This window comes from Coffea arabica, chromosome 1e (assembly GCF_036785885.1).
Source record: "Coffea arabica cultivar ET-39 chromosome 1e, Coffea Arabica ET-39 HiFi, whole genome shotgun sequence".
In the NCBI taxonomy this organism is placed as follows: domain Eukaryota; kingdom Viridiplantae; phylum Streptophyta; class Magnoliopsida; order Gentianales; family Rubiaceae; genus Coffea; species Coffea arabica.
This window is the reverse complement of record NC_092311.1, coordinates 8,678,207-8,706,067: the sequence shown is the minus strand read 5'-3', so window position 1 is coordinate 8,706,067 and position 27,861 is coordinate 8,678,207. Positions and strand designations below refer to the sequence as shown.

The 27,861-nt window shown below is 36.3% G+C and overlaps 1 protein-coding gene across 1 annotated transcript; it reads right to left on the bottom strand.

Moving 5' to 3' along the window:
* Positions 1 to 563: 563 nt before the first annotated feature.
* Positions 564 to 3,548, bottom strand: LOC113691046 (uncharacterized). Its single transcript, XM_027209226.2, has one exon. The coding sequence runs from the start codon at positions 3,516 to 3,518 to the stop codon at positions 564 to 566; it is 2,955 nt and encodes a 984-aa protein (XP_027065027.2). The 5' UTR covers positions 3,519 to 3,548.
* Between the last annotated feature and the right edge of the window lie 24,313 nt (positions 3,549 to 27,861).

Below are 27,861 nucleotides of genomic sequence, written 5' to 3'. Positions count from 1 at the left end.
ATACAATTTCACACGTGCACCTTTTTATACACTTGCACACTTGCACTTTAGCCATCATTTGCATTAATCGACCTCTATAAGGTTTTCCTTTATTGGCCGCCACAACTCATGTGGTTGGGACCAAAAACCTTACAAGAGACATTTTAGAATTTAGGTTTGCATTTTTTCTTTCTTTTTGCATTCATCTAGTCAAATCCAAAACATGCAATACATATTTTTGGTAGAAAAGTTAGGAAAGGTGGGGCTAAATCACGCAACTAGCCTTGGCTAGGTCGAGGGGTGTCTTGGATTTTTATCCTTGCCTTCTCCTTCGTCAAATGTGACTCCCGAACCTTTTTCGTTGGTTTACGTGGACTAGGAGTCGTTCAAAAGGGGTTTCTTTCTATCTTTCCTTTAGAAAATTTCTTTTTGGGTGACTTGGTACACCCTAACTCTATACCAAGTGGCGACTCCATTTTTCATTCAAAAAACCCCTTTTGAACTTCGTTTGGCCAAATCGTCGCATTTTTAAAGTCCCATGGCCTTTTATTTTCATTTACACACGTTCACATATTCCACACTATTCACACACCACACACATTCAAAAAGTGGGGCGCGACAGTTGGCGACTGCACTGGGGAATTCACGAGATGTGGAAACATTGCCAAAACCTCATCTTTTGGCAAAAATGGCAGTATGAGAATTAGAATCTCTACATCCTTTACTTTAGTATCATACAACTTCTTAATGGTAGATAACAATTCCGGGGAAGGCGTTGTCCCATCTATCAATGTGTGTAAAACCTGCATCACAAGCTTCATGCTTCCAGTTGGTGGATCAGATAAGATTTGAAGAAGCTCAGGCGACGGGCCAATTGCTCGAACAAGCTTTGGGATGTGGTGTAATACTGCCTGCTTTACAGCCTTGGATGTACTCTCATAAATAACAAATATTTGGCGAAAGAGGGAGTGATTCTTTGTACAAATTGCAAAATACAGAGCCATGCGTCGCTGCCCCTCAGCTAGTAAGGAGGACGATATATTTTCAGATATTGAAAATGAATCGGTGACTGCTGATAACCCTTTGGAAGAGGTACCAACAACGGGAAGTTCATTTGATGGTTTTCCCATATCAGAATCCTTAAATTCAGCATTAGCTCCATCAGCATCACATGACTCCAGTGCAGTATTGGCATTTGCAGCTGATACCAACACCTCCCAGGCAAAAGCTTCTATTTGCCGTGACATTGAAGGCAGAGGATAAAGCTTGTTCACCACCAGACGTAAGGCCTTATCTCGCACTTCTTCAACCGGATGAATTGCACTCTTCAAAGCAATTGTTAGGCAGGCATCTCGAATAGGAGGCCTCAACAAAATCAGACTCCATACAATACTAAGACCTTGCCGAACTCGTTCCAGATTGTTGTTATCTTTGTTACTGCCACCAGGGGAACACATGCCCTCAAGCAATTTCAAAATGGAATCGGGCAGGTAAGGAACTTCAACAAGCAATCTATTTAGACATTTGTCAGGCCATGGAAAAGAATCCCTTAATGTTTCTGCCACGGTAAGAAGAAACATCTCATATACAGATTTAGCAGTGGTTGAGGAAACAAAGTCGTGGTCCTCTTCTGCTTCACCATATAACCTGTAGAGGACACGCAAAGTCAACTCGTGCCCCTCATGATTTACATAGTCAGACAGTATATGTGTTTGTAGTAACTTCCATGGCTCTAAATCCAATGGAAACTTAACTCCTAAATAAGCAAGGACAGAAAGGCAGACTTGAGAACCTCCAGCGGTAGCTATTTGCTTGTAAGTATCAGTTATGCGCAAGAGAATCGGCTTCTGTAAGTTATCTAGCTGGTCATCACTAAGACTTATAACCGGGGCAGAAATCTTGGGCAAAAGCAACTGTGTCGATAACCCAGAAGAAGTTGCACTTAAGGAGTTGACACAGCTTAGGTCTGTAACTGTAGCTCTAGGGCTAAGTTCCTCAGACCTATCAGTTGACACTGAAGGAAGTAATTCTAGTGATGACCTAGCTAGACTACTAACTTGTTCTTGACTTGCATCCTTCAATTCAGTTGAACCCAAAGAAGTAATAACTAATTCATCCTTGGGAACTGGTAAATCTAGACCAGGTATCTCACTCTCTTCATTCCCAACATCAATAACATCAGAGGGCGTCCCTGAACCATTCTCTGTGTCACATGGGGCATGTCCACCTGAAGAAGCTGGAGTAGTTGTAGGCACTGAAGCCTCTTCCATCACATAGCTCATACCAGGGACATCAGTATTACCCGAGGTCCCTCTTAGCTCAAGCTCATTTGCCGCAGAAGGTAGAGAATCCATCCCACTATCTTTCTGTGGGACAGCACTAGATTGTGAAAGAATGTTGGTGAGAAGCAATGTTAAATTATCAAACTCAGAATTGCTTCCTGACATGCCAGGACAAGACCCTCTGCCAAACAACTGCTCATTATCTCCTTCAATTTGAGGGAGATTTGAAGGAAAATTCCGCATGTTAGCAATTACAACTTCAGCAAGCAAGTCAGCTGATATACTAGAGATGAGAATCTCTAATGATGCAATAGCTTTTTCTCCTTGAGCAACCAATGCACCAAACATACCAACAAGTTGTTGGACAGGGCCACTGTCTTCTTCCATTTTACAAGCCCCAGATCCACCAGAAGGAACTCTGCCCTGGTCAGAACTTAAATCATTTGTTGATCCATCAGAGGTGACAGGCACAGATTTCATGCGTTTTACAGACATTTTATCCTCAAGTAGATCAGTACTTTCTTCCATTCCTGTTCTTTTCCTGCTGGCGTCATTGCGTATATCATCAAGGGCCTTGCTTGTAGGTTTTCGATCCTGGGTTATTAAAGAATCATTTTTCCTCTCTAAACTTCCACTATTTTGTGAAGCTAGTTCTATAGCAGCATGTTCTGCCACTCCTACAGCTTTTAATTCTCTCAGAGCATCAATTAAGCGATCACGCCACGGGACAGCACCCGGATGAGTACAATTCAAGCAAGAGAGGAAGGCACTCTTCAAAGCATGATGCACCCCTTTGCCACTGGAGCTTGAAGGGTCCAAACCAAGTAAAACTGGCAGAATACGTCCATAAAATGCAGGCCTTTTACTTGCAATTGCAGAGAGACTGTTGATAAGCATAATGATAATCAAGTTGTTCAGTGACTTTACTGTTGGAAATCTCAACTGATCGAGCAGCAGACCCAAACTCTGACTTGCTTCAATTGACAAATCTCCAATATTTAGTATAGGATGACCCCCTCGAAGCCATGATATGTTAAATTCTTTAACACTGGCTTCTGAATCTAGATCAGCAGGTGGATCTGAGGAGCCATTAGGATCAGGTGTATAGAGTAGAACAACTGTTTCCATAAACTTCAGTGCAAGCAACCTTCTCCCATCACTTCCTGGCTTAAATGCCAACGAGCATATCTCATCGCGAAACTTTAGCATCCATGACCAAGATGATTCCAGAGAAGTATCCAACTCGTTTGAATACATTCCCTGGAGCGCAACTTTGAATAGAACATAGCGAAATCACTAATTTTCTGAAATCACTAATGGTCATTTCAAAGCATTAGTGATTTTCAAAGCAGGACCGGGTATAATCCCGCTGACCGCTTTTTATCAAATTGGGACCGGGTTTCATCCCGCCAATCTCGGCAGGACCGGGTATAATCCCGCTGACCGCTTTTTTATCAAATTGGGACCGGGTTTCATCCCGCCAATCTCAGCAGGACCGGGTATAATCCCGCTGACCGCTTTTTATCAAATTGGGACCGGGTTTCATCCCGCCAATCTCTGCAGGACCGGGTATAATCCCGCTGACCGCTTTTTTCGTTGGGACCGGGTTTCATCCCGCCAACCTTGGCAGGATCGGGTATTATCCCACTGGTCGATCATCATGGCAGGTTCGGGTTTAATCCCACTGACCAATTCATTACTGGGGCAAATCTGTGGATACATTTTCAAATAAAGTCTTATACAGTTTTCTTCATACAGTCCCGTTTAAATTCCTGTTTGGGTCAGTCCCGTTTGAATTCTGTTCGAGTCAGTCCCGTTTAAATTCCTGTTCGGGTCAGTCCCACGATCAAAAGCTTATTCGGGTCGGTCCCATGATCAAAAGTATTTTCGGGTCAGTCCCACGATCAAAAGCATTTTCGGGTCAGTCCCATGATCAAAAGCATTTTCGGGTCAGTCCCGCGATTAAAATTTTATTCGGGTCAGTCCCACGATCAAAAGCATTTTCGGGTCAGTCCCACGATCAAAAGCATTTTTCGGGTCAGTCCCACGATCAAAAGCATTTTCGGGTCAGTCCCGCGATTAAAATTTTATTCGGGTCAGTCCCATGATCAAAAGCATTTTCGGGTCAGTCCCACGATCAAAAGCATTTTCGGGTCAGTCCCACGATTCAAAGCTTATGCGGGTCAGTCCCACAATTCAAAGCTTGTTCGGGCCAGTCCCATGATTTGAATTTCCTTCTCTAGTCAGTCCCAATTTTAATTTTTCTGTTCGGGTCAGTCCCGTTTTAAGTTCCTGTTTGGGCCAGTCCCGTCTTTAAATTTCGTTCGGGTCAATCCCGCTTTCAATTTCCTGTCTAAGTCAATGCTATTTTAAAAGTTTTGCCAAAAGGGGTCAGTCCTTATTTCTAAAGTGTCCACCGTTCGTGACGTTCGTAGCCGAATAACACAGGTGAGTGTTTGGTGTCTACTTCTTTGTCTCAAGTTTTTCCAAAACTCGGACAAAGAGGGGCAAACTGTAGACACCAGATTTTAGTGTAATTTCATTTATTTTTTATTCTTAATTCTTATTTGCTATTTTAAGTTTTATTCATTTTTTTTTAGTTTTAGTTTTTAGCTTTAGCTTTTAAGTTTAAAATTAGCATAGAGTTTCTAGAAAAAAGAAAAGGAAAACATCAAAAATATGTTTTAGTCATTTTGTTTTTATTCAATGCTTTCTTGAAAAGAAAATGAAAATGAAAAATCATAAAAAAGGAGAAAAGAGAAAATTGAAGAAAAAGAGGAAAAAGAAGAAAAATTCAAAAAAATAGGCTTTAGTTGGATTGGAAAAATGAGAAAAAGAGAAAAAGGAGAAAAGGAAAATTTGTTCACAAAAATATGTTTATTTCTTTAAATTCAATCTTTGGGCACTTTAGTTATTTTTATTAAGTTATTTTGAGAAAAAGAAAATGATGAAAAATGACAAATTGGAAAATTGAAAAATTGAAAAATGGCCATTTTTGTTGTTTTTATTTGTTTAGTTTGTTTTTTTTTAATTTTTAATTTGTTTTTATTTTTATTATTATTATTTAGGTTTTGTTGTCAATTTGTTATTATTATTATTTATATGTTATTATTTTGGTATTAATAGTTTCGGAAAAAAAAAAAAAAAAAAAGATGATACGCGACTGCAAGCTGCGTTTTTTACGCAGCTTGCAAACAAAGGGTTTAGCGGCCCTTAGCTGCAAATATGGCAAGAGGGCTGAGTTGTTTTAGGGTTGGTTTTGCTGATATAAATAGACCGAGGGGACAGCCGCAAACAGGAGAGGGAGTCGGGGGAGAAGAAAACAGAAAAGAGTGAAGAGAAAGGGGACGGAGGGAAACCAGAAAACAGCGAGAGAAAGAGAGGAAGGCCGCAAGAAAGGAGAGCAGGTGGAGGACTAGGGGGAAAAACCAGAAAAAGAAGGAGGATATCTGACGGCCAGAGAGAGATAGAGAGTGACCAAGAGATGAAGCCCAAAGCTCGAAGCTCCACGGCCCTTTGTCAAAGTTCGCAGTTCGGGTTCGGCCAATCCGGGACTACCCACGGTGATTTAACTCCTGGAGCAGCGAAATAGGTAATCTTCAATCTCTTCTCTGTTCGTTTTAAAGTTTGGGTCGCAAAGCCAGTTTCGTACGTCCACCCTGACTGCATTTTTGCTATGGATTGTCTCGTGGGTTTGTTTTAAAAATCTGGTTTACTAAAGTTGAAGTCAGACAAGGTTTTGCGTTGTTCTGTTCTTTAAAGATGAAGTATAAGCCTGGGATTGCGTTTGTTGTGTGTTTGACTAAATAAAGTTCTGTGCTTTGTGGTTTAAATATGTGAAGGGTAGTTTGCATCATCAGCCTGGGTATTACCAGAAGTTCATGATCGTGCCTCTGGTTTCCTTTTGTGCGTGAATCTGGATTGGGTTAGCTTAGAACCACTGAAGCTTATGTGTTTCTCTTGATTTGATCTGACTGTAAAAGGGGGGGGGGTTTGATGGATAAACCCACGAGCTTCATGATTCTATTTCTGTTGACATGATAAACTGAAAATTCTGGACAAAGTCATGGCTAAAAATTGCAGCAAGGTTTCTGATTTTCCAGATTTGTGCGATAAGCTTTCTTGAGTTTTTGTTTCCTTGTTTGGGCTTGCGGTTTGGCTAACTGTTGTTTACTCTAAAGCCTTTGATGCTTGGTTAAAAATTCTGATTCATTATGGGCTGCCGAAAGCTTCCTGGCTTTTGCAGAAATTCTTGCGGCATGCTGTCTTGCTGTTTTTCTTTATCTTGGGCGGTCATCAACTTGGATTTGCCATCTTAATCTTGCAAACAAAATGTCATGTTTGATTTGGGTTAATAATTTCTGTTTTGATAAATTTGTTTGTATGATGAAATGGATGTAGTTGCTGCTGGAAATTGCCGCAAAGCTTAGAAATAAACATGCAGCAGGCATGTGTTTAGCTGTAGAAAGCTTCAAAATGCAGAAATCTTCTACGTTGCATGCATGGAACACTTCAGAAAAATTACACTTTAACCTTTCAAGTTTCACCTCATGTTACTATGACCCAACAAATAGAATAATTTCTTCAATTGGATCCCTGTGATTTTTTGCAGTAATGCTACAAAAGCCCACCAATACTCTAAATTCTTGCGATTGGGTCATGTAATAGTTGCACTTTAAAATCTTGCTTGACCTTCCTTGGCTCTTGGACTTTCAAAATTCCTAAAATGTCTCAATTGACCTTGTTTGATTAGATTAGTGGTTGCATCTTGGGTCCTTGGTTTGCATTTGAGTCCTAAGTTTATTGCAATTTGAACAGTTGTTTGGCATTCTATCGTTTGGAAATCTTTGAGACTCTTGAGCGTTTCATTTGGACTTGAATGACTTCATGTGTTTGCAATTAGGTCCTAAAACAACGGCAATGTAACTTCCATGTCTACCTTAGTTCTACCATGGCTCAATTACTTGAGTTGTTTGATTAGCCTTGCCGTTCTAGGATCTTAATTGATGGTTATATGTTTTGAGTTGACTCTTGGATAGATTGGTAAGGGGTTTTGTCCCTAGTAGATGCTCTACGTGGAAATTGGATAGGTCATGCCTCCTCCTTGATCTTTAAGCACCTTTGACTACATTTAAGTTGTGATTGAGGAAATTTTTGATGGTTTGATGGATGTCATTTGGTTTATTTACATTTTATCATTAAATTGGTGCATTAATCTTTTCCTTTGAATGGTTTTAGCCCAAATTAGCTCCTTCTTTAGCGACTATAGCCCAAGTTGAGTCTTGCTCACCTTACTAGCATTACACACGGGGGGAAGGTACAACTTCTTTTATCCCTTTTTGTCTCTCCTATGTGATCTTATGTGTTATGTGAATATGCATGTCTACTTCGCTTTCCTTACCTCCTTGCGTGCATTTACTTACTCTTACTTTTATTTAAGTTTTATGGGGTATGTGTACACCTCTTGGCTTGTAATAGATAGGGCTTGGCGAGCATCTGGTCCATTTACCCCTTCCCCTTTATGTTTTATGGGGTATGTGTACACCTCTTGGCTTGTAATAGATAGGGCTCGGAGAGCATCTGGTCCATTTCCCGTTCCCCTTGGTTGTTTGTTTTGTTGCTACATGTTTAATTGCTTTATTAGGCCCTTGCATCTAGTCGAGCATGCTAAGTGTTACGTGTTACGTGTTTACGAGTGTTTAGGCATGTCTACTTGCTTTCATAGCCATGAATGAATGGAATGGATGAATGTACGTTTCCACTAGTCCAACGCTAGTCGGAATTCATAGAATGGGCTAGTCCAACGCTAGACCCTTAGGGATTTCCCCTCGTTAGCACATCATTTGCATGTCCATTACATGTCATGCATTTTCTTAGTTTATCATTTGGCATGCTCCTCGATTCCCCTTTCCCCTCATTTTAGGATTTTTGCACCCCATACTAGCAATAGGGTTCATTTTGCTTGAGTGTCCTCTTCCGATAAGGGAAACGAGCGAGTGTGGCTACTCGATAGCCTTAGCACGCTAGTTTTGCCTTCTAATCAAAGGGAAAATCAAGTCACGATTTAGGTCTCCCCGTACCCAATATGCATGAATTCCCTAGGCTCATGCATTCTCAATCCACTCTATCATTACACTTTCACTTTTGTCTCATTTGCACACATGCACCTTTTTATCACTTTCACTTGCTTTTCTATCTTCACTTGCACACGAACACTTTTTTATCTCCACTTGCACACGAACCCTTTTATCTTCACTTGCACACGAACATTTTTATCTTCACTCGCACACGAGTACTTTCATCTACATTTGCACACCTTCACTTATATCTTATTACTTTTATCATTTTTCTCACTTCACACAAACTCACACTTTCACATGGCATGCATTCCACTCATTTTTCACGTCATTTAGGTGTAGGTGTGACCTCTCCAAAAGGATCATTATTGGGCTTCACAATTAATGTGATTGGCACCACCCAACCTTTGAAGAGAAATTTCCCCCAATACCCCTAGGTCTAGGTTTTTGCATTCATATAGACATATCCAATACGCGATACATACCTTGGGTAGAAAAATTAGGAAAAATTGGTTTAAGTCACGCAACTAGCCTTGGCTAGGTCGAAGGGGTGCCTTGGATTTTTTATCCTTGCCTTCCCCTTCGTCAAATGTGACCCCCGATCCCTCTTTTGGTTACGCAGACCCAAAAGTTCTCAAAAAGGGTTTATTTACTTTTTTATTCAAAAACAAAAATCATTTTTGGGTGACTTGGTACACCCTAACTCTATACCAAGTGGCGACTCCATTTTTGATACAAAAACCCTTTTGAACTTCACTTGGCCAAATCGTCGCATTCTAAGTCCCATGGCCTTTTACTTTTCATTCCGCACACGTTCACATGTATATCACTCACACACACCACTCACACCTTTTCAAAAAGTGGGGCGCGACAGTTGGCGACTCCACTGGGGACTTCCTAAGTGGGTCCAAGCATTTTGACTTAACCATTCGTTTCCTTTTTCTACCCTTTCTATGCATAGCATGTGGATATTAGGATTGCATTTTTTTCATTTTAGGACCTTTTGTCTTATGTACGTAATCAAACCAATCCCTCGACTCATGAATGTATGTTTGAATGAATGTTTACTTGTTATCTTGCGCTTGCATTGCATTTGGGGGGGTGTGTGTCACCTTTAGAGCCTCGCGTGGTTCTCAACCCCTTCCCTCAAAATAGGGGAACACTTCATACGTGCATGTTTACTTGCTTTATCCCATTTTATTTTTATTTTCGTGGGCGCCATCCCACACCGCCTTGTAGGACTAGGACCGATTGCCTTGGGTAGGCGGATGGTGTGTTCTGCGCCCATAGCGCTACCTAAGGGATCACTCGAGCCACCGACCAAAGGCCCTGGGAGTGATGACCCTTCGCCTTTAGGTCTGAAGGCTTGGGAGCCGAAGCTTTATCGAGTCTAGGCATTAGTGAACCCCAGCCTCATGCATCCATTTTAGAGTTTGCCTAGGTTAGAGTTAGCCTCACCCTTTTAAGCACAATTAGGCACGAGGGAAGGGGTTCCACCCCTTTTATTGGCTTTTATCGTATTTCTTTTCTTCATTGCTCCCAATGTGTTATGTGTACTATCAACTGCACTAACCATTTCTTTTGTTTTCTTGGCTTGCATTCATATGCCCTAGCAATAAGAGGCCCTTTTGGCACTCTTTTAGTGACCTACCCACTAGATAACTCACATGTTTAAATTTCAGTCATTATACTTAATAAATACATTTCATTTTAGACCTTTTCCCCCCGATGCATTATTTATGTCCTTTAGGTCATATTTGTCACATATTTACATCGCTTTAATAATTGGCATCATGCATAAACCATAGAAAAGGAATGCCACATAGGGAATCCCGTGTTTAGGAATAAGCCACCTTGTGTCTCGGATACTTAATCCAGTAAGACTTGCACGTTTACATTTTTGTACCATCCAAAGGGGTAGTGCACAAGGTAAGGTAGGATCCGATTATTTTCATAGAGTGATCTTTGGAATATGAGCATCTAATAATCACTTTTTGGCCATTTTATCAAAAATTGGTAAAAATCCCTTGCGTGAAGGACATTAGTTTGAAAAAATTCACAAATGATTCCTCCTTTTGAGACGATAAATAAATTGAGGCCAAAATTTGATTTTTAGAAGGTCATAGACTAATGCATCTCAATAATTTTGAAATAACCAATGGCCGGATAATTCAACCAATCCATTTTGCCAATTCATTCAATAAATCGTCAATTCATTTGACCAATTTACCCTTTTTAGGGTCACCTGGTCGATTTTGAATAAATCGTCAATTCATTTGACCGATTTACCCTTTTTAGGGTCATTCGGCCGATTTTTTGAATAAATCATTCATTTGGCCAATTTACCCATTTTTAGGGCAATCGAGCCGATTTTGAATAAATCAACTTTCGTTCAACCTATTTGATCAATTTACCCTTTCTTAGGGTGATCTGATTAATTTTTGATAAATTAAATTTCATTTAATTCATTTGACCTGTTTCCCTTTTAGGGTAATCCGGTCAATTTTTAATAAAATGTCAATTGACCAATTAGGGTTTCGATATCGAATTCCAAATTGGGAAATCTAGTCAATTTTTGAGAAAACCATCCATTATATCCAACTATTTAATCAGTTGGGTTTTTGACTCATGCTTCACTGAGGAAATTTGTCAACGAATTCCAATCTCTTCGATAGGAGGTTCGTCAAGGTCAAACCCGTGCGTTTTGCAAATCAAAGGTGATCAATCTATTCGGACGTTGTTCTCATTTTGACAAATCTCTCGTCACTCCAATGGCCAAATTTTTCAAATTATTTTTCACTCAATGAGTTGATCAGATCCGTCAGGTATGGTATAGTGCTTACCCTAGAGGATTGCATTTTCATGCTAGGCCTACCCTTGGCATAAAAAGGGCTCCCCAATAGGACATGCATCCGAATTTTTTGGATAGTTACTAACTCTTGCCTTTTTCTTTTCCTTTTCTTTATTTTTATTGGAATAACTAAGCAAGGGTTGAATCTAAAGACAATTCCTTTCAAAATTCTCAGGTAATATTTAAATATAGCTTCTCGTCGAAGCCCCATCATAACGCGATCCCGTAGTCAAGCCCAGAGGAGTCGTGTAAACATGAGTTCACAACCGGAACAGTCAGATAGGTCTGCTACTACTGCTCAACCCGAGACTGCAAGTTCGGGGATTCAGTTGACTGAGATGCTTACCAAGTTTGGAAAGATAGCGTATGAGATGGCCGCCCAAAGGAAGTTGAATAATGAGCTAATTAGCAGCGGAGTTCAACCCGAACCTGTACCCGCCAGACAGCCTGAGCAAGAGTCATTTGTCCTACCTTCGGCCCATGCCACTGTTACTCCATCATTTCCTATTGCACTCGAAGAAACTTTCACCTATCCCACCACAAATTTGCCATACATTTACCCTCCTCATCCTTCATTTTTTCTTACCCACACGCGAGGTCCACCACCCCAAATCACTTCAAATATACCACCTGAGCCACATACCTTTTATTACCCTGTTGCTGAGCCATTCCTACCAGATCATATTGTTCAAACCAAGGCAGAAATGGGGGAATCTTCTGCTCCCGTTGATATAAAGCTGCTCAAACGCCTTGATCGTTTTGATGAGTTTATGAGGAAGAGTCAGGGGTTGAACAAGCAAGGAGTCCTGGACTACGATGAGCTTTGTCTCTTTCCTAATGTACAATTGCCTGAGGGATTCAAAACTCCGAAGTTCAACAAATACGATGGGACGGGTAATCCCAAGACACACCTCCGACTATTTGCTAACAAGTTGGGAAAGCCTATAGACGACGAGAACCTGCCTCTAAGGTTGTTCCCGGAAAGTTTGGAGGGGGATGCCCTCGACTGGTACTCAAATTTGAAGTCCGAAGAAATAAAAACCTGGATTGACTTGTCCAATGCTTTTGTAAGGCAATATGAGTATAACTGCGAGCTGGCTCCGACACGAACCACGTTGGAAGGAACAAAAAGAAAACCCTCCGAGGATCACAAGACTTATGCCAAGAGGTGGAGGAAAATAGCTGCCAAAGTCGAGCCACCGATGACTGAGGACGAAATCATACGCACTTTCATTAAAGCACATGATCCCCCGTATTTTGAAGAAATTTTTCGCATGACTGGATGCTCGTTCGCCGCCATTGTCAATAAACTTGAGGAGTACGATGACTTCGTGAAAGCTGGGAAGATTGTTAATGTCTCTGCCCTCAAATCCCAGTTGGATGCTTTGCAAGGACAGGGGACTAGTGAGAAGAACCCGCAATTTAAAAAGAAAGAGGGGGAAACTGCCTTCACCTGGAATCAAAACCCTGTCCCAAGACTCAGACCTCGACAATACCCTACCAACTCAAACCCTTACCCCTACTACTCAAATCCTCATCCTGTTTACCACACCAATATCACTCATCCTCGACCTCGCTCAAATTATGCCAACACGCCTACAACCCCTTTCCAAATATCTCAACCAAGCTTTCAACAAGCTCGTCCTCGGCCTCCTTACCACCAAAGATTTCCCCCACCAAATAGACCCACCTACAACTATCCCCGACCCACTGAAACCTACAATCAAAGCCGTACCCGAACCTTCACCAACCTAGGCAGGCCTTTGGACCAATTGTATGAGCAATTGAAGGTTGCCAACAAAATAGGCGTGATTCCCCCTCCAACTTACCTTCATGGCATGCCTGTTGAATACAATCCACATGCTATTTGTGCCTATCATTCGGGAGTACCTGGCCACTCAACCGCCGATTGCAGGGCACTTAAGCACAAAGTCCAAGACATGATCGAGGCAGGAGAAATAGTGCTAAGGAAAAGAGGTGAACAAGGGCCGATCATAAGTATGAATCCTTTTCCTGAACACCAGGACACCTTCGTGGCATCCACCTCCAATGACGAAATTTGAAGGTCTTGAAAGAGCTCTTCACAATTTGGATGGCTGACTATCTTCCCTCTCGAAGGGAATTTTGATAAATCTAGGGGTTGTCATTTGCTAAAATTCAGGAAAACTTTTTCTTGCATATGTACATAGCTTAATGAAAGCATCTTTTGCAATTTGATTATTTGTTTATTTGATTATTGTTTTGATTTTTTGTTAATTCTTTGAGATGGCCAAAGGTGAAGTTATTTGACTCTTTGAATATCACTGTTTAGGAATTTGATGAAACCCTTTATTGAAAATCCCTCCATTGAGAAAGCCTTCATTAAGAAAATCCTTCATTGAGAAAGTTTTCATTGAGAAAAACCATTGAAAAATCCCTTCATTAAAATCACTTCACTGGAAAATGCGTTTTTCTGAAATCACTAATGGTCATTTTCTGAAAATCACTAATGCTTTGAAATCCCAGAGCAAATTTAAAACTGAAACCCGGAAACCTCTTAAGATTATGGGATAATTTAAAAAACCTCCCTTGAGGTTTGTGACAATATGATTTGATACCCCTAACTTTTGAAAAATCTCACATATTTCCCTTGTTTTTAAACTCTTTATGACTTTATCAACCCATTTCAAAAGATATGATTTAAAAACTCATTTTGGAAGTGATAAAACATTTTTATTCCAAAAATATGCAGACCTTTAGTTTTCTTAACAAACTAAGTTAAATTCTTAAGAATTACAGTATATTAATGCGGTCAAAAGATCTTTTATAATTTGGAAGTCATTGGTCTGGACAAGAAATGCAAAAGAAAAATTTGTTATAATTAGAAAAAAAATATTCTGGACAAGTTTCTGAATATATTGTTTAAAATTGTGGTTGGATTGTAATACCAGAAGCCAATAGTAATTAAATAATATGAGCAAATTGTTTATTATGAAATGATTATTTTATCCACATCATCAAATTAGTATTTACTTATTGTGCTTTGAAGTATCCAACTAGCAATTAAGGATGACAGTGGGGCAGTTTTAGAACCTCTGTCATCAAATTACTCCCCCTATCCCCATCCCTGACCCAATCTTGGCATAGTCTCGCCCTGCTCCACTCTCCCCATGAGTGGCAGTTTCATTTTTTTTCCCCAAAGTCTCTTGTCTCAATTTACTATCAGTAATTCTAATAATACAGTTACTACTACTGCTACTACCACTACGGGTTAGGATTCTCTCCATTTGTCTCTCCATTTAAATATATTTAAATTACTATATAACTTTATAAAATCATCCAATTGTGTCATTGTTTTTCTTTTAGTCTCTAGATTAACATACTAAAAAATGATGTTGTTTTGAGAATATTTTTATATTCAATTTACGTGAAACATTTAAATAGTGAAAAATGAGTCAAAATTATAACAAAATTTATAGTGATTAACCAAATGGCAATATTTAGCCAATTTCATATGAAAATTTATGTATAATCTACACAATTGACAAAATATATTATGAACAATTCGGTTTTTGAAAATAATTTTAAATTAGTTTTGTTAGGGTGTAATGTAGATAAATAGCCCTAACTACTACTGCAATTACTGCCACCAATTGCCTATTGTGTAATCTCCCTTAATTTACTATCGGGAATAATTTCACAAAACTTCCCAAAAGTTTGCCTTAATATCACTTAGCATTTTCATGGTTTCAAAAATAAAACTTTTCATTGGCTATAGCTCATTCAATTTGTTAATGATGATGACCGGATGAAGATCAAGTTCAGTTGTTGATGCTGTTGTGGCCCTCGTAGTTTTGGGATTGATATAGCTAGTGGGCTGAAAGGGGTGGTTAACCGACTTTCTGGGCCCATACATGTAGTCTTATGGTCTTATAGTGGACATTTTGTTTGTTCTGTAATTGGACTTAAGGAGCATAAAGCCCAATTTAAAAATTCCCAACTCTTCAAATAAAGAGACGTTGCAGTAGATAAATAGTTTTATAATCGTGTAATGTCTAATACTCCAAATCTAGGATTATAAAAGTGACAAGAGAACAAAATAAAAAGTGCAAGTTTAGTGGCCAAAGGAGTAACGTAAAGAGGAAATTAGTAAAACATGTTGCATTTTACATTAGAAGGCACTCTTATAATTTACCAACATCATTTAGTACAAAGAATCGATATTATGGTTATAATAGAAATACGACAATCAGGATTTGAGAAAGTGAAAGAAATCCATATAGGCTATATTCGCTTCTAATGTCCATTTAATGTGCTTTGATGTATTGATAGGGTGTGAAATTGTCATTTAATTTATAATTATTTTTCCTTTTATTCTAGGCCAAATATTGTATTAATTGATCGATTCTACTTATATTTGATATTTGGTGCCAATTGTAGGAAGGTGGAGCAAAAAGTAATAAAAGAGGTGATTTTTTAAGAGTTTCCCAATTCAAGATGGAGTCCACGTGGATTATTGGCGAAAGATTAGGAAATTACCATTTTTCTTAGATATTTTTATTTAGGAAACAATTGGCATTATTCTTGGAGTTTCCTTTTTCAATTAGAATTCTAGTCTCGGTTGACCAAGGAAGAAACTGAATTGGTAGTACTTATAGTAGATGAAGCTGGATCCCGCATGATGGATACTTAGAGGGGAGCCGCAGGGCTCTTTCTCTTAGTCTTTTGTTTTCTCTAGTATTTCTCTTATCAAAGACTTATGCCGCTGGCTTTGGAAAAATGGTGTGAATTGTTTCAATTGGCCATGAGCAACTAAGTTTCTTTTCTAGTCAAGGGTTAATTTGAAAATGTGGTTCCAAACATCTATGAGATCGAATTATTTTACTTATTTCTTTTATTCATTGGTATTTGTACATTTTCTGATTTAACTTCTTATGATTGTTTTGTTATTCGAATGTCAAGGGGTCCAATATTCGAATTAACCTAATAATCTACTTTCAGATTAACCGATTAAATCCGTAATTGTTTGATTGGTTAGTACCAGTGGTGACTAGCGTGATTGGTCCCATGTTAGGGAAACATATGATCTAATTTAAAAAAATCCTCGTAGCGTGTTTGCTAGTTAGGGTTGGGTTTTTCTAATTCTTAATGCAATTGAGGAATTAAATCCTATGGTAGTACCTGGGGTTATTTCTTGATTAAGAAAATAGTTAACTGTCATACCTTGGCTATCGAAAAAGTAAGGCAAAGTTGGTTGTTTATTGCGTGTATGACAACTATAATCAATCTATTAATGAATAAATGAATTATCTTTGCATCGATGATCAGTTGAATGGACCGTGTCTGAAAAGTTGCACCTTTGGCTAGAGTCGTATCTATTGTTGATTAATTCCAGTTTATTTTCCTAAGTTGCTTATATTTAGTTAATTAGTTATTTTTATATCTTTATAAAAATCCCCCATACTCCGGACTTTGGAAGAAACAAATTATCCTAAGTTCTTGTGGATTCAACCCTACTCACCGCTATATACAAAATTTATATTTTTGTTGAGTAGATTTTTATTATTGCATAGGCTTGACACCTGTCATGTATTATGTAATAGTAGGATTAGAAGTTCTGTGCTTTTTATTGCTGCAAAAAAAGTCACCATTATAAATAATAGTTTTGTTAATCGTTGTTCTGATTTTTCTTTTTTACTTTCCAAATTCATTTCTTTTGGCGTAAATTTTAGTTAATCAATTAGAGGTTTCCAGTAGGATCATATTGTCAATTTACCACCCAAGATAGAGACATCTTATCTTGTCAATCTGACAAAGGGATGTAAGGGAGATTTTTGAAACTACAAAGGGTGCTAAATAATATTAAGGCAAACTTTAGGAGAGATTTGTGAAATTATCCCTTACTACTATTATTGGAGAAATGGAACTTCCCCTACTGCAATACTATTTATTCAACTACTACAAATAATACTATTAGTATCAATAATAGTCTAGCTTTACATGCTATACAAATGCAATATAAATGCCGTGTAAAACTTTTTAATTGCAATTGCAAATAACTAATTAAGAGTTCTATTTGAAGGAGGATGGATGGGTTGGGTGATATAGGGAAAGGGAATATAAGTGAGAAGTTTCGGGTTTGAAACCTCCTAGTTACACTAAAAAAAAAGAAATAGAAATTAAGAGTTCTATTCTAATTAGAACTAAATTATAACTGGTATTTTGACTTGTGTACTCGCATGGTGCTTTTTTAATGCAAGCATGAGTAATTTAAGAAAAGATAAAACAACATTCTTACAAATTTGTGAATATCTATGATAGAAAATTAATATATCTAAATGTTTAAGTACCATATTAATCTTTCAAAACTTCAATGCACACATTTTCTTAATATAGTATTACTAATTAAATATGCAAGGTATACAAAAAGATTGATAGATATTCCTTGTAATTAACTATTAGATATTTATATGATTTAAAACGTAAAACTATATATTTGCACTAAACTAAATTCTGAACATGCAAAAATATATTTTCTTCATGAAGGAATATTAACTTTCTAGCAACATTAATGAAATAATAATTAAAATAAAAATAATTAAAGTTAGTATATATGGATTAAAGAAATTAAAGTGAATTTATAAATACAGATATATTTTATTAGTAGAGACAGAAAACCATAATAAAATTTAATTCAAAATTAGTAAAAAGAGACACAAATTATGATAAAAATTAGTTAGAGAAGAATTGGATACAAAAATAGGTAAAACCCAACTATCCACATAATTTATTAATTCTTTTTAATTAGGCATGTCATCTTTTATTTCATTTATTAAATGATACATGGGATGACGAGATGAGGTTATTCTCTCCCATCCCCCACCCTACTTAAAGCAAGGGCCGAATAATGTCCCCTCTACCATTTCCAGAGGAAAAAAAATGTGAAGAACGCCCCCACCCCTGCCCCTGACCTATTACTTCCTTTGGCTGTACAGACACTCGCCTTCGGGGTTATTCCTAATCACAAGCTAATATGGTCCAATTATTCTAGGCCTTTAATCTAAAAAGGGTTTCAATATGGTCCTCCAAATTGAGCAAAATGTTAATAATGTGGCTTTTGGCTCCAATTCCATCCAAATTCTGGCTCTTGAGCAAGACGATTTTAGCTATGTTTTCAAACTCGGACTGAACCGGCCGGTTGGACCGGGAACCTGCTAGATGTCCTGTCCGAGTGTTTCTAAAAACCCATTTGTTTAAAACTCGGTCAAAAGTCGGGTTGGACCGGAAACCAATCAAACCGGTGAGAACTAGAGTTTTTCATTTTTTGCCCCTTTTCACTCCAACCTGGAACCCATCTTTCTCGTTTGACAAGTCACTTAAACTTGCATACCATCTTCCTCCTTTGAACAAGATCCCTTCATATCTAATCTTAAATGCATTTATTGAACAAGATCTAATCACACATGTATCAAAAAGGTGAAAAAGAAATAAAATAGTAAAAAAACAAAGAGTTCAAAAAGAGAGAAGTTTTAAAAAAATAAGATAAAATTTTTATATTTTGTGAGTTTGAGGAGAAAAGATTAGCACAATGAAATCTGGAAAGGAAAACGGAAAAAGAAAAAAAAAAAAGAAAGAGCCGGAAGAAGAAGAAGTTTCAGGGGAAGAAAGAACAGAGGCAGGACAAGAATAGATGAAAGTGACGGCAACGTGATTGCTTTAGGCTTAGAGTCAAAAAAGAAATATGAGAAAATTTCAGTTTGGGCTCAACGTTTTAACAAATTTATGTTTTGACCTCTAAAGTATCTCAAAATTGTTGACGTACTTAGAAATATTTTACAGATTATAGATAGTCCTAAATTTTAGTGTTTTATTTCAAATAAATCTCCAAAATTAATTATAAACTATGAAATAAACATTAAATCATATGAACTATTAGTTGATTATTCTATGTTATTTGTATTTTCTTGTTAAATAAATTTGAAACATCAAACATCTACTAATATACTTTACTTGATATTAAACTATGGTTAGACATTTTACATAATATTTTAATTTTAATTGAATTATATTAATGACTTCATGCTGACATCATCCGATTTTTGACACCGGTCGAACAAGGTTGAGCCCATTGACTCCTGACCCCCGAGCTCTACCGAGTCTTTGTCCGGTCCGAGTTTCAAAATATAGGATTTTAGAGATGTGCCAAAACTATGCTTTGATTTGTTTTGTTCCTTTTTGATTTGTTAATTATTGTTTAGGTAGTGTTGATTACAATCTTGGTCTTTTTATGTGATAAGTTTCAAAACTTTGTAATAAAGAGAGTGGATGGCTCCATAAAAACAATATAAAATTATAATTGATAATGTCTTGGGGTTAATTTTGTTATTTAAGTTGTTAAAGATTTTAGGTTATAGGTGTTTATGTCATTTCAACCAAAGGTGGATTTTCTGGAGCATTTTTTTAGAGTGCTGAAATGACTTACTTTCATTTTTCCCCCTTATGAAGGACGGCAACAATAGCAGCCACTTTTTTCATTTTCATGCTATTAAAACTTGATTTATGCAAATATATCATGGCCTCATTTGGTAGATCTTTTTTCTTTTTAATTTTAGTTTTTTTTAGCTAATTAGTTAAGGGAATGGGATTACCTGCTTTAAACATTAAGTACTAATACGCAGTTCTTTTGCAGAACTCCATAGTTTTATCAAGTTTTGAAACCCCGCCTGCACCGCTTGATTGGGCTGGTTGAACCATCGATCGGGCTACTAGGCGAGCTGGGTTATGCCTCCAATTTAAAGGGGTTAAAAAACCGCCCTGTTTTGTGAAAATTAGTTAGCCTAGATGGTTTGATCATTGGACCGTTGAACCGAAATAGTTTTCATTAAACCGGCCGATTCGTTGCTCAACTTTAATGAAGCAAAAAAAATTAAATTTGATCAACTAATTTCATTCAATGACATTCCAAACTTAAACCTTACCAATTACCCATGCATTATTATCTCTAATTAGTCAGGCAATAGCAATTATTATCTTATTTCTACTCTTCTCTCTCTCTCTTTCTCTCTCTCTCTCTCTCTCATAATGATATCGAAACTCTTGTCTAACATTTATTCCATATAGTACGCTAATTATGGTAACTTTTTAGCGCATTTCATTTGTTTGTCATATCCTTCTATTTATTTTTATTCCAATCTTATAAACTACTTATCATATAATTTAGGAAAATTAAAAATGTAAAAAATTAGAGATGTAGATAATAATGCTATTCTATAATTTCTTTTACCTTTTACTTGTAAAAGTTATTCTTGAATTTCAAACAAGTAATACATAAAAGATTAGAATAAGGGCTGAAGTGATTCTTCTTAACATTATTATTGAAGTTTCTACAAATATTTGCATATATTTATGATGTCATGGGTTAATAATAATTTGCCCAGTGATTGATTCAATGACTCTTGATCCAATCATTTTTCCTGGTCAATGAAAGGTCTGGGTTTCGAAACCTTGAGTTTTATGAGTCCTAATAACAACAATGCGCATGAATATACAATTGAAGGGATGAAATAGTTACACATACTATATGAATATTATTGGCGGGAGGAGGAGAGAATAAATAACTCAACTCTCATAATAATAGCAACTTTATGAATATTTTAATCTAACGAAGAAAGTTACATCGCAATAAACAGTTGATAAACACCTAATGAGATCTCTGGATACTTTTTGACTTTGCATAAGAACTTAGCAATTGGAGATTTCGGTTTCTAAGTACAAGTGGCAGATAATTAATGATAATAACATAAGGTTATTATCTAGTTCAAAAAGGCTACCTGTATTTCACATTATAAGAGCTTCATACAACTTTTACTGGTTAAAAACAATTTGGAGTACAGGTCTGAACTATTTTTAAGACAATTCACGCGCAAATCTTTAAGCCTCCAACAAGTTAATTTTGAATTGTGTTGTGCAAAATTTGGCAGTAAAAATTTTACAAAGTTGTGCATATTTAGATGTCATGGACAGCAATCAGTCAATATTTGGAAACAATTATGTTATGTAAGGGCAAACATACACGAATGATCGTTCCAGATTTAGCTATATATATCCATCCCTTTCTTAACAACCAAAGAAAATAATTTTCATACTACATTAACATGTCATGGAAAATTTAGTACCTTAGAAATTACATCTTAGAAATTTAGTACCTTAGAAAACTATGTTGTGGAAAATATATACACGGACAAAGCACACGCGAAATATTACTAGTCGTATATAAGTACAAACATATAATTCATCACTTTCGAAACAGCCAAAGAAAATAATTCTCATCCTACATTAACATGATTAAACTGCAGTTAATTACGTCAAAATTCAAGATTGTAATTTACAAATAAAGCATCGCTATGCAGAGCAGCCCTATTACAACCGCACCAAAACAAAGTACAATTGTGAATCCTTCTTGAATGACCATAGCTGCACTGGTGTTTCTGGTTTCAATCCATTCCTCTTCACAACCTCATTCCAGCCACTCACCAACACGTACACTTCAGAGTTCCCCATATACCACTTTTTGAACTTGATTCCTGATTGAGCAAGTGATGGCTCAATTAAGAGGGCATTAATTTCTTGCTGTTTGTTATCAATGTTGAATCTCCTCCTCTCTTCTTCTGTCAAGAACCCGTGATTCAGAACCTGTTTTACCGGAATCGACAATCTTTGAAGCCCAGTGTTCACGTCTGAAGAAGACAATTTCTTTTCAATCACCAAAACAGGTTCCCCTGTTGCCCCAAGTTCCTTTACGTACTTCTTCAACTCCAGTGGAAGTTGTTCCCGCTGGTTCTGTTCTGACGGAAGAGAACAAATATCGCCTGTTTTCTGCTTCGTCACTCGATCAGGAATATCGATCATTACAACTAGTTTCTTCTTAAAAGTAATCTTCGTCTTGCTTTGCCCAGTAGATTCCTGTGTGGCCGCTAATTTTTCGTTCAAGAATGGTTCTTGATCGAGAAGCTGATGATCATCAAGAATGGGCAAACTGATTTTGGTATCTCTTGCCAATTGAACCATTCTTTTACCTCTATTCTCCCAATTTTTCCCTGTTTTTTCAGTCAATGTGCGAAATCCCGAAAGATCATCAGCGGAACCTTTCCTGGTTCTGCGTAGATTATTGTGATTCTGGGAACTGATTCCAGTAGTTCTTGCCAAAAGAACTTCCTTTTTACCCTTATTCACAATGGATTTCTTGAAAGGTACTGTTTTTTCAATCACGGGACAAAGTATCTCCTCATCTTGAGCGGAATCGAACTTTGATCTTTGAGGATACTTGCTCTTTCGAGGGCGTCGGCGGAAATTCAGAACCCCCATTCTTGATCTTCCCTTCCACCAACTTAGATGCTAGAACTACGATTTCTTCCTATTAATGATTACTTAAAACTAACAATGAAAAGAAATAATTGAAGAAAACCTAAAACGGACTGGAATGATGAAGCCCAGTGATCAGAAATCTCTGTCTCTCGTCTTCTTCTCAAGAACAACTGCTGCTGATGTTGAAAAGAAAACTAGGTTTAAGGACTCCTACGAAGAAATTCTGCGGCAATGTGAGGATTCAGAATTTATACAGCTATTTGTGTTGGATAGTTTAAGTTGGTATCTGAATCCTATTAGGACTCAGGTGGGGCATATTACCGTTATGTTAGTTTGTGGGAGTAATAGTTTTGGAAGTTTCCTTTTTTGCTTTCTGGTTCTGGGATTCTGGGATTTTAGTAATAGTACTTGATGTTCAATGCCTAAAGGTAATTTGTTGCCCGTATTAATATTTTGAGAACTATATTTAGAAAATGTAACCATTTTTCATTCCATTTTCTCCAAGAGCAAATTTAAAACTGAAACCCGGAAACCTCTTAATCCTGAATTCTATTCGGATTCGGGAAGGTCATATTACCGTTGTGTTAGTTTGCGGAAGTAATGTTTAGGAAAGTTTCCTTTTTTGGTTGCTGGGATTTTTTTTATTGATAAAAATGGTTTCCGATCATTGAGGATTATGCTCTTTTTTTTTTTTTTAATAAATTCCATAAGCAAATTTAAAATTGAAAGCCCTGAATCTCTTTAGATTATAATAGTAAAAATATAAAATTTGTTTTAGTGTTGGACGTGAGTGGCCGCTAAATAATAGGAGTTTATTGTTTATTACAAGTACTAGGATTTGGGGAAAAATGTAGTTTTGGCAACCAATATTTAGTACTTGTGCAATTTTAGTCCTTGATATTTTGGTAAAAACAAATCTAGTCCCTGTTGTATCTAATTCAAAGCAAATTTAAGATATCTGAAGAGTTTGTTTAATTATTGAAAAAATTGAGTCACGTACAGTTATATGTCTGTTAAATTAAATTTAAAAAGCAAAAAATAAAGTAGCACCTAATTTTAAACAGCAAGATTAAGGACTAATAACTTACGTGCTAATCAATTAACCTATAAAAGCTATTTTTTTCGTTAAACTACAAAATTCAAACCAGTTAGAGCACCCAATTCATTGACCCAAAACTCATTTTCATTAGCTATCCCTAGAGCTGGCAATTATGCCCAAAACCCAATAACCCACCCAATCCACCCACTAATTTGAGAGATTGGGTTGGGTAAATTGGGTGTTGGGTCAAATTTGGGTTGGGTAATAAAAGCCCACATATATTTTGGGCAGTTTGGGTATTTGTGTTGGGCACCCATTACGCAACTTAAGTCAAAAAAAAAATAAACAAATTAATTTTTTTGCTCAATGAAGGTCATTAGGAAGTTGTCGACCTGTAGAATTTAAATCTAGTTTCTTATTATTTGTTTGTTAGTTGCTAAATCTAGTATTTCGTAGCCTAATAATTAATTAATGTTTACTCATTTCTTGTTTTTACGAAGTACTACTGTCACTGCGGGGGAATTGGTCCCGTATATTCTTAAAAAAAAAGGGAAAAAAAACAAATTTTTAAAGTTTGGAAGCGGTCAATGTATGGAAGCAGGCTATGCTGCTGCTTTTGGTCCAATTTGCCATCGTTTTTATATGGCGTAATTCCAGAAACCTCTCCTGAGATGAGATTTCTAACAATTTCGCTAACCTTTTTAGAGTTTAAACATTTAATATGTGCGTGTATTTGTAAAAGTATATTAGGATGTATTTTAGTGTGTTTGTATGCGTAAAAATAGTGTGTTTGAAATGCATATTATTTACACCTTATTTACACACATTGATTTGCTTGTATCATCTACACATTTTTCAATCACCTTTCTATGTCACATACATCACATCAAAAAAATGTTACAGTATTTTTTTCACAAAATTATCTCAAATAATTTACTATCCAAACACACTAATGTATTTCAAATGAATTTAAGAAGTGAGTGTGTGTATGTATCGTGAGTGTTTCAGTGTGTGAAAATATGTCTATCTATATAAAAATGTGTTTATGTGTGTAAAATTTTTTTGTTGTATGCGAAAATGTATTTGAGAGAGTTTATGTATCAAAATCTATTAAATTAATATATTGGGTCATATTTGGGTCATGGTTTTGTGATGACCCAATATAACCCAATCCAAAATTAACCCAAGTTTAAGTTGGACGGATTGGGTATAACCCATTTAAATGAAAACCCAATATTAACCCACCCAAAACCCGTCCAACCCGCCCAATTGCCAGGTATAGCTATCCGCATTGCCTCAAGCAAAAAATCTTAGCTCTCAATTTTTATGTATAGTTTTAATTTTTATTTTGTTTCTTGATTAATTAATTACTTACATGCTATCACGTGGCTTATCTTTATTCTTCAATGTTAGTTGCTGTTTTGATTCGATTTTATAATAAGTAAAACTTTACAAAACACGTGATCTTGTTAATAATTTGAAAAATCAGACAATTGTCTTAAATCTGCTTCAAATTGGAAATACCGAGGACCAAATTTTGTTATAACTTTTGGGACAAAATTTGCATTATGTGCCAAATATTGGGGACCTTTTTTTTTTTTCAAAATTTTAGAGACTGAAATTGTATAGTTGCCAAACATTGGGGGGCAACATATATTTCTCTTTAGGAATCACGAGAACAGCATTTTTGTGTATTTTATGTGCAAAATTGAAGAAAGGATTCAATTTAGTTTTTATTTATTGTGCGAAGTGAAGTATCCAACTCGCAAATTGATGGGTTGCATTTATTTTAGCTCTTCAAACTAAAAAAGTTTCGATATTGTACCTCAAATTGCGCAAACTGCTATAATGTGGCCTATCGATCGAATTCCATGTACTCAAAGTATCCTTAGTGGACACAGAAAAACTGGATTAATTTCACTTTGGATTGCTAACTTGTAGCTAGCTTTCACTTTGCGTTTCAATTTTCAATTTTAAATTTTTAACAATTTGGACACTAAACTCTCATATTTTTCCCATTTGAGGCCAATAGTTAAAATTGTAAGCAAAACTAATAGGAGTGTGTACACAATAATAAAAAGTCTAGTTCCATTTTACACTCTTTAATTTCTATTTGATTTTAATTTGCACCCTTTAAATTGTATATGATCTCACTTTGCACTCTAAACTCATATTGAACACTTTGAACCCTATGTTCTTATATTTGTTCCATTTGAGTCTAATGTTAACCAAAACTGATGAAAGTAAAGAGCATGCATGAAATGCCCTAAGTGTACCAATTGTAAGAAGGACAAAAAATTAGAGAAGGAAACTTTCCCTCCTTTTACCACTGAATTGGTCTCTCCAATGTTACATTTTAAAGCAAAAAAAAAAAAAAGCAAATAAAAAGTCGAAATATTTCGAGTGTCACCGAATCAAAACTTAAATCCAAAGAATATTCTTAAGATATGCCAAACACCACATTTGGAGTTATTTATTATTTTTGGGTTTATTAAACATTATTTAGATGGAGTTTATTACAACATCGTTAGAGTTGTTCTTCTCCCTTTTGTTCTGGGGATAATTTTCAAGACTTTGTAGTAAACAGTGTAGACATCTCCATAAGAATAATGCAAAAATGATAATTAACTTTGTATTGGGGGCAACTTTTGCATTTAGTTGTTAAAGATTTTTAGATTACAGGTACTAACGTTATTTTCAACCATATTGAGTAAAGATAGATTGTTTGGGGCATTTTTTGGACTGTTAAAATGACTTGCTTTATTTATTTATTTATTCCTTATGAAGGATAGCAACACTGCCAGCCACGTTTTCATTTTCATGCTATTAAAACCTAATTTATGTAATTTGACTTGGGCTGGCGTTCGGTTGCTATTATGACCTCATTTGATAAATTTATTTATTTATCTTTTGTTTTTTGTTTAGCTAATTAGTTGAAGGCATGACTTCATGTGCTTGGAATATAAGGTCTAACAACACGCAGTTAATTTGGAAAATTCCAAAATTTTATGAGTTCTACTAATAATAAAGCGCAGAAATATATAATTGAAGGCATAAAACAATTACACAATATATATATCTGTGTGTGTTGAGAGAGAGAGAGAGAGAGAGAGGAGAGAACAAAGAACTCAATTCAAAATAGCAACTTTATTAATATCTCAAACTAATGAAAATAGTCACACAACAATAAACACTTGATAATCCCCTGATAAGTTCGTTGGAGACTCTCATTACTCTCTTTAAAAAGCACTTTATATAACACACTATTTATAACCAATCAGACTTGATGAACAAAGAAACAACGAATGAAAGAAATTACCCAATAAATCACCAATCCCTAAATAGCATACTTGCTAAAAAATTATAGTTAGTGATTGCATGGGGAATTTGAACCTTAACTGCATCCAAGTTTTAAACATAACTCAAAATTTCATACTGCAAGTGATGAGATTCTAACTTATGCTTTAAATTTTATCCCAATTCTCTTATTCATTGTGGCTCACAGTACTAGGGAGTTAGGAGCAATTCTACAAGAATTATTTCCAACTACTAAGGCTTTTAGCTCACTCAACTATCCAGACTAATCATTTTAACTAAGTAAATAACAACAACCATAAAACAATGCAAGAAAAATTAACATCTTGAAAAAAGTCAACTACACACAAATGTCCTAAAGTATAGAATCAACTAGATGTACCTAATTATGGATGGAATAGTCAATTATCACTAATGCATTTGTCTTGCTAAGGATGCATTTCATTTAAATCATCAGAACTTGCTCTCGTGAACTGAATTTAGCCAATACTATAGTTTCTCTACTTTCATGGTGAAATCACAAGTGAAAATTTAATCAAGCATGGGAAGTGTCAAAATCATCCAACTAAGTGCATTACTACTTTCGTGTGTCTACTCCTTAGGTTCCACCTATTCCATTTCCATCATTACCAACTACTTTCATAGATTAAAACTATCATGCCTTGCAAAATGGTGATCAAGCATTCACAAATGTAAAAGCAAGAATAAGTGAACTAGCAAGTATATGGTATATCAATAATAAACTATATTCAACCATAATTAAAGCACAAATAGTTTCATCTATCCTTAGAACAAGGAGATTTAGCTAGATATAGTAGGAGATTTAGCTAGACATAGTAGATTCAACAATAATGTTCATATCTTTAATGTAACTAAGCATTAATACAACACTAAAGAGAATAAAGAAGAAAAAAATGCTCATTCAACTAAAAAAGCAAGATCTCTATGCTTCAGCATCTTCATTACCATAAAAAA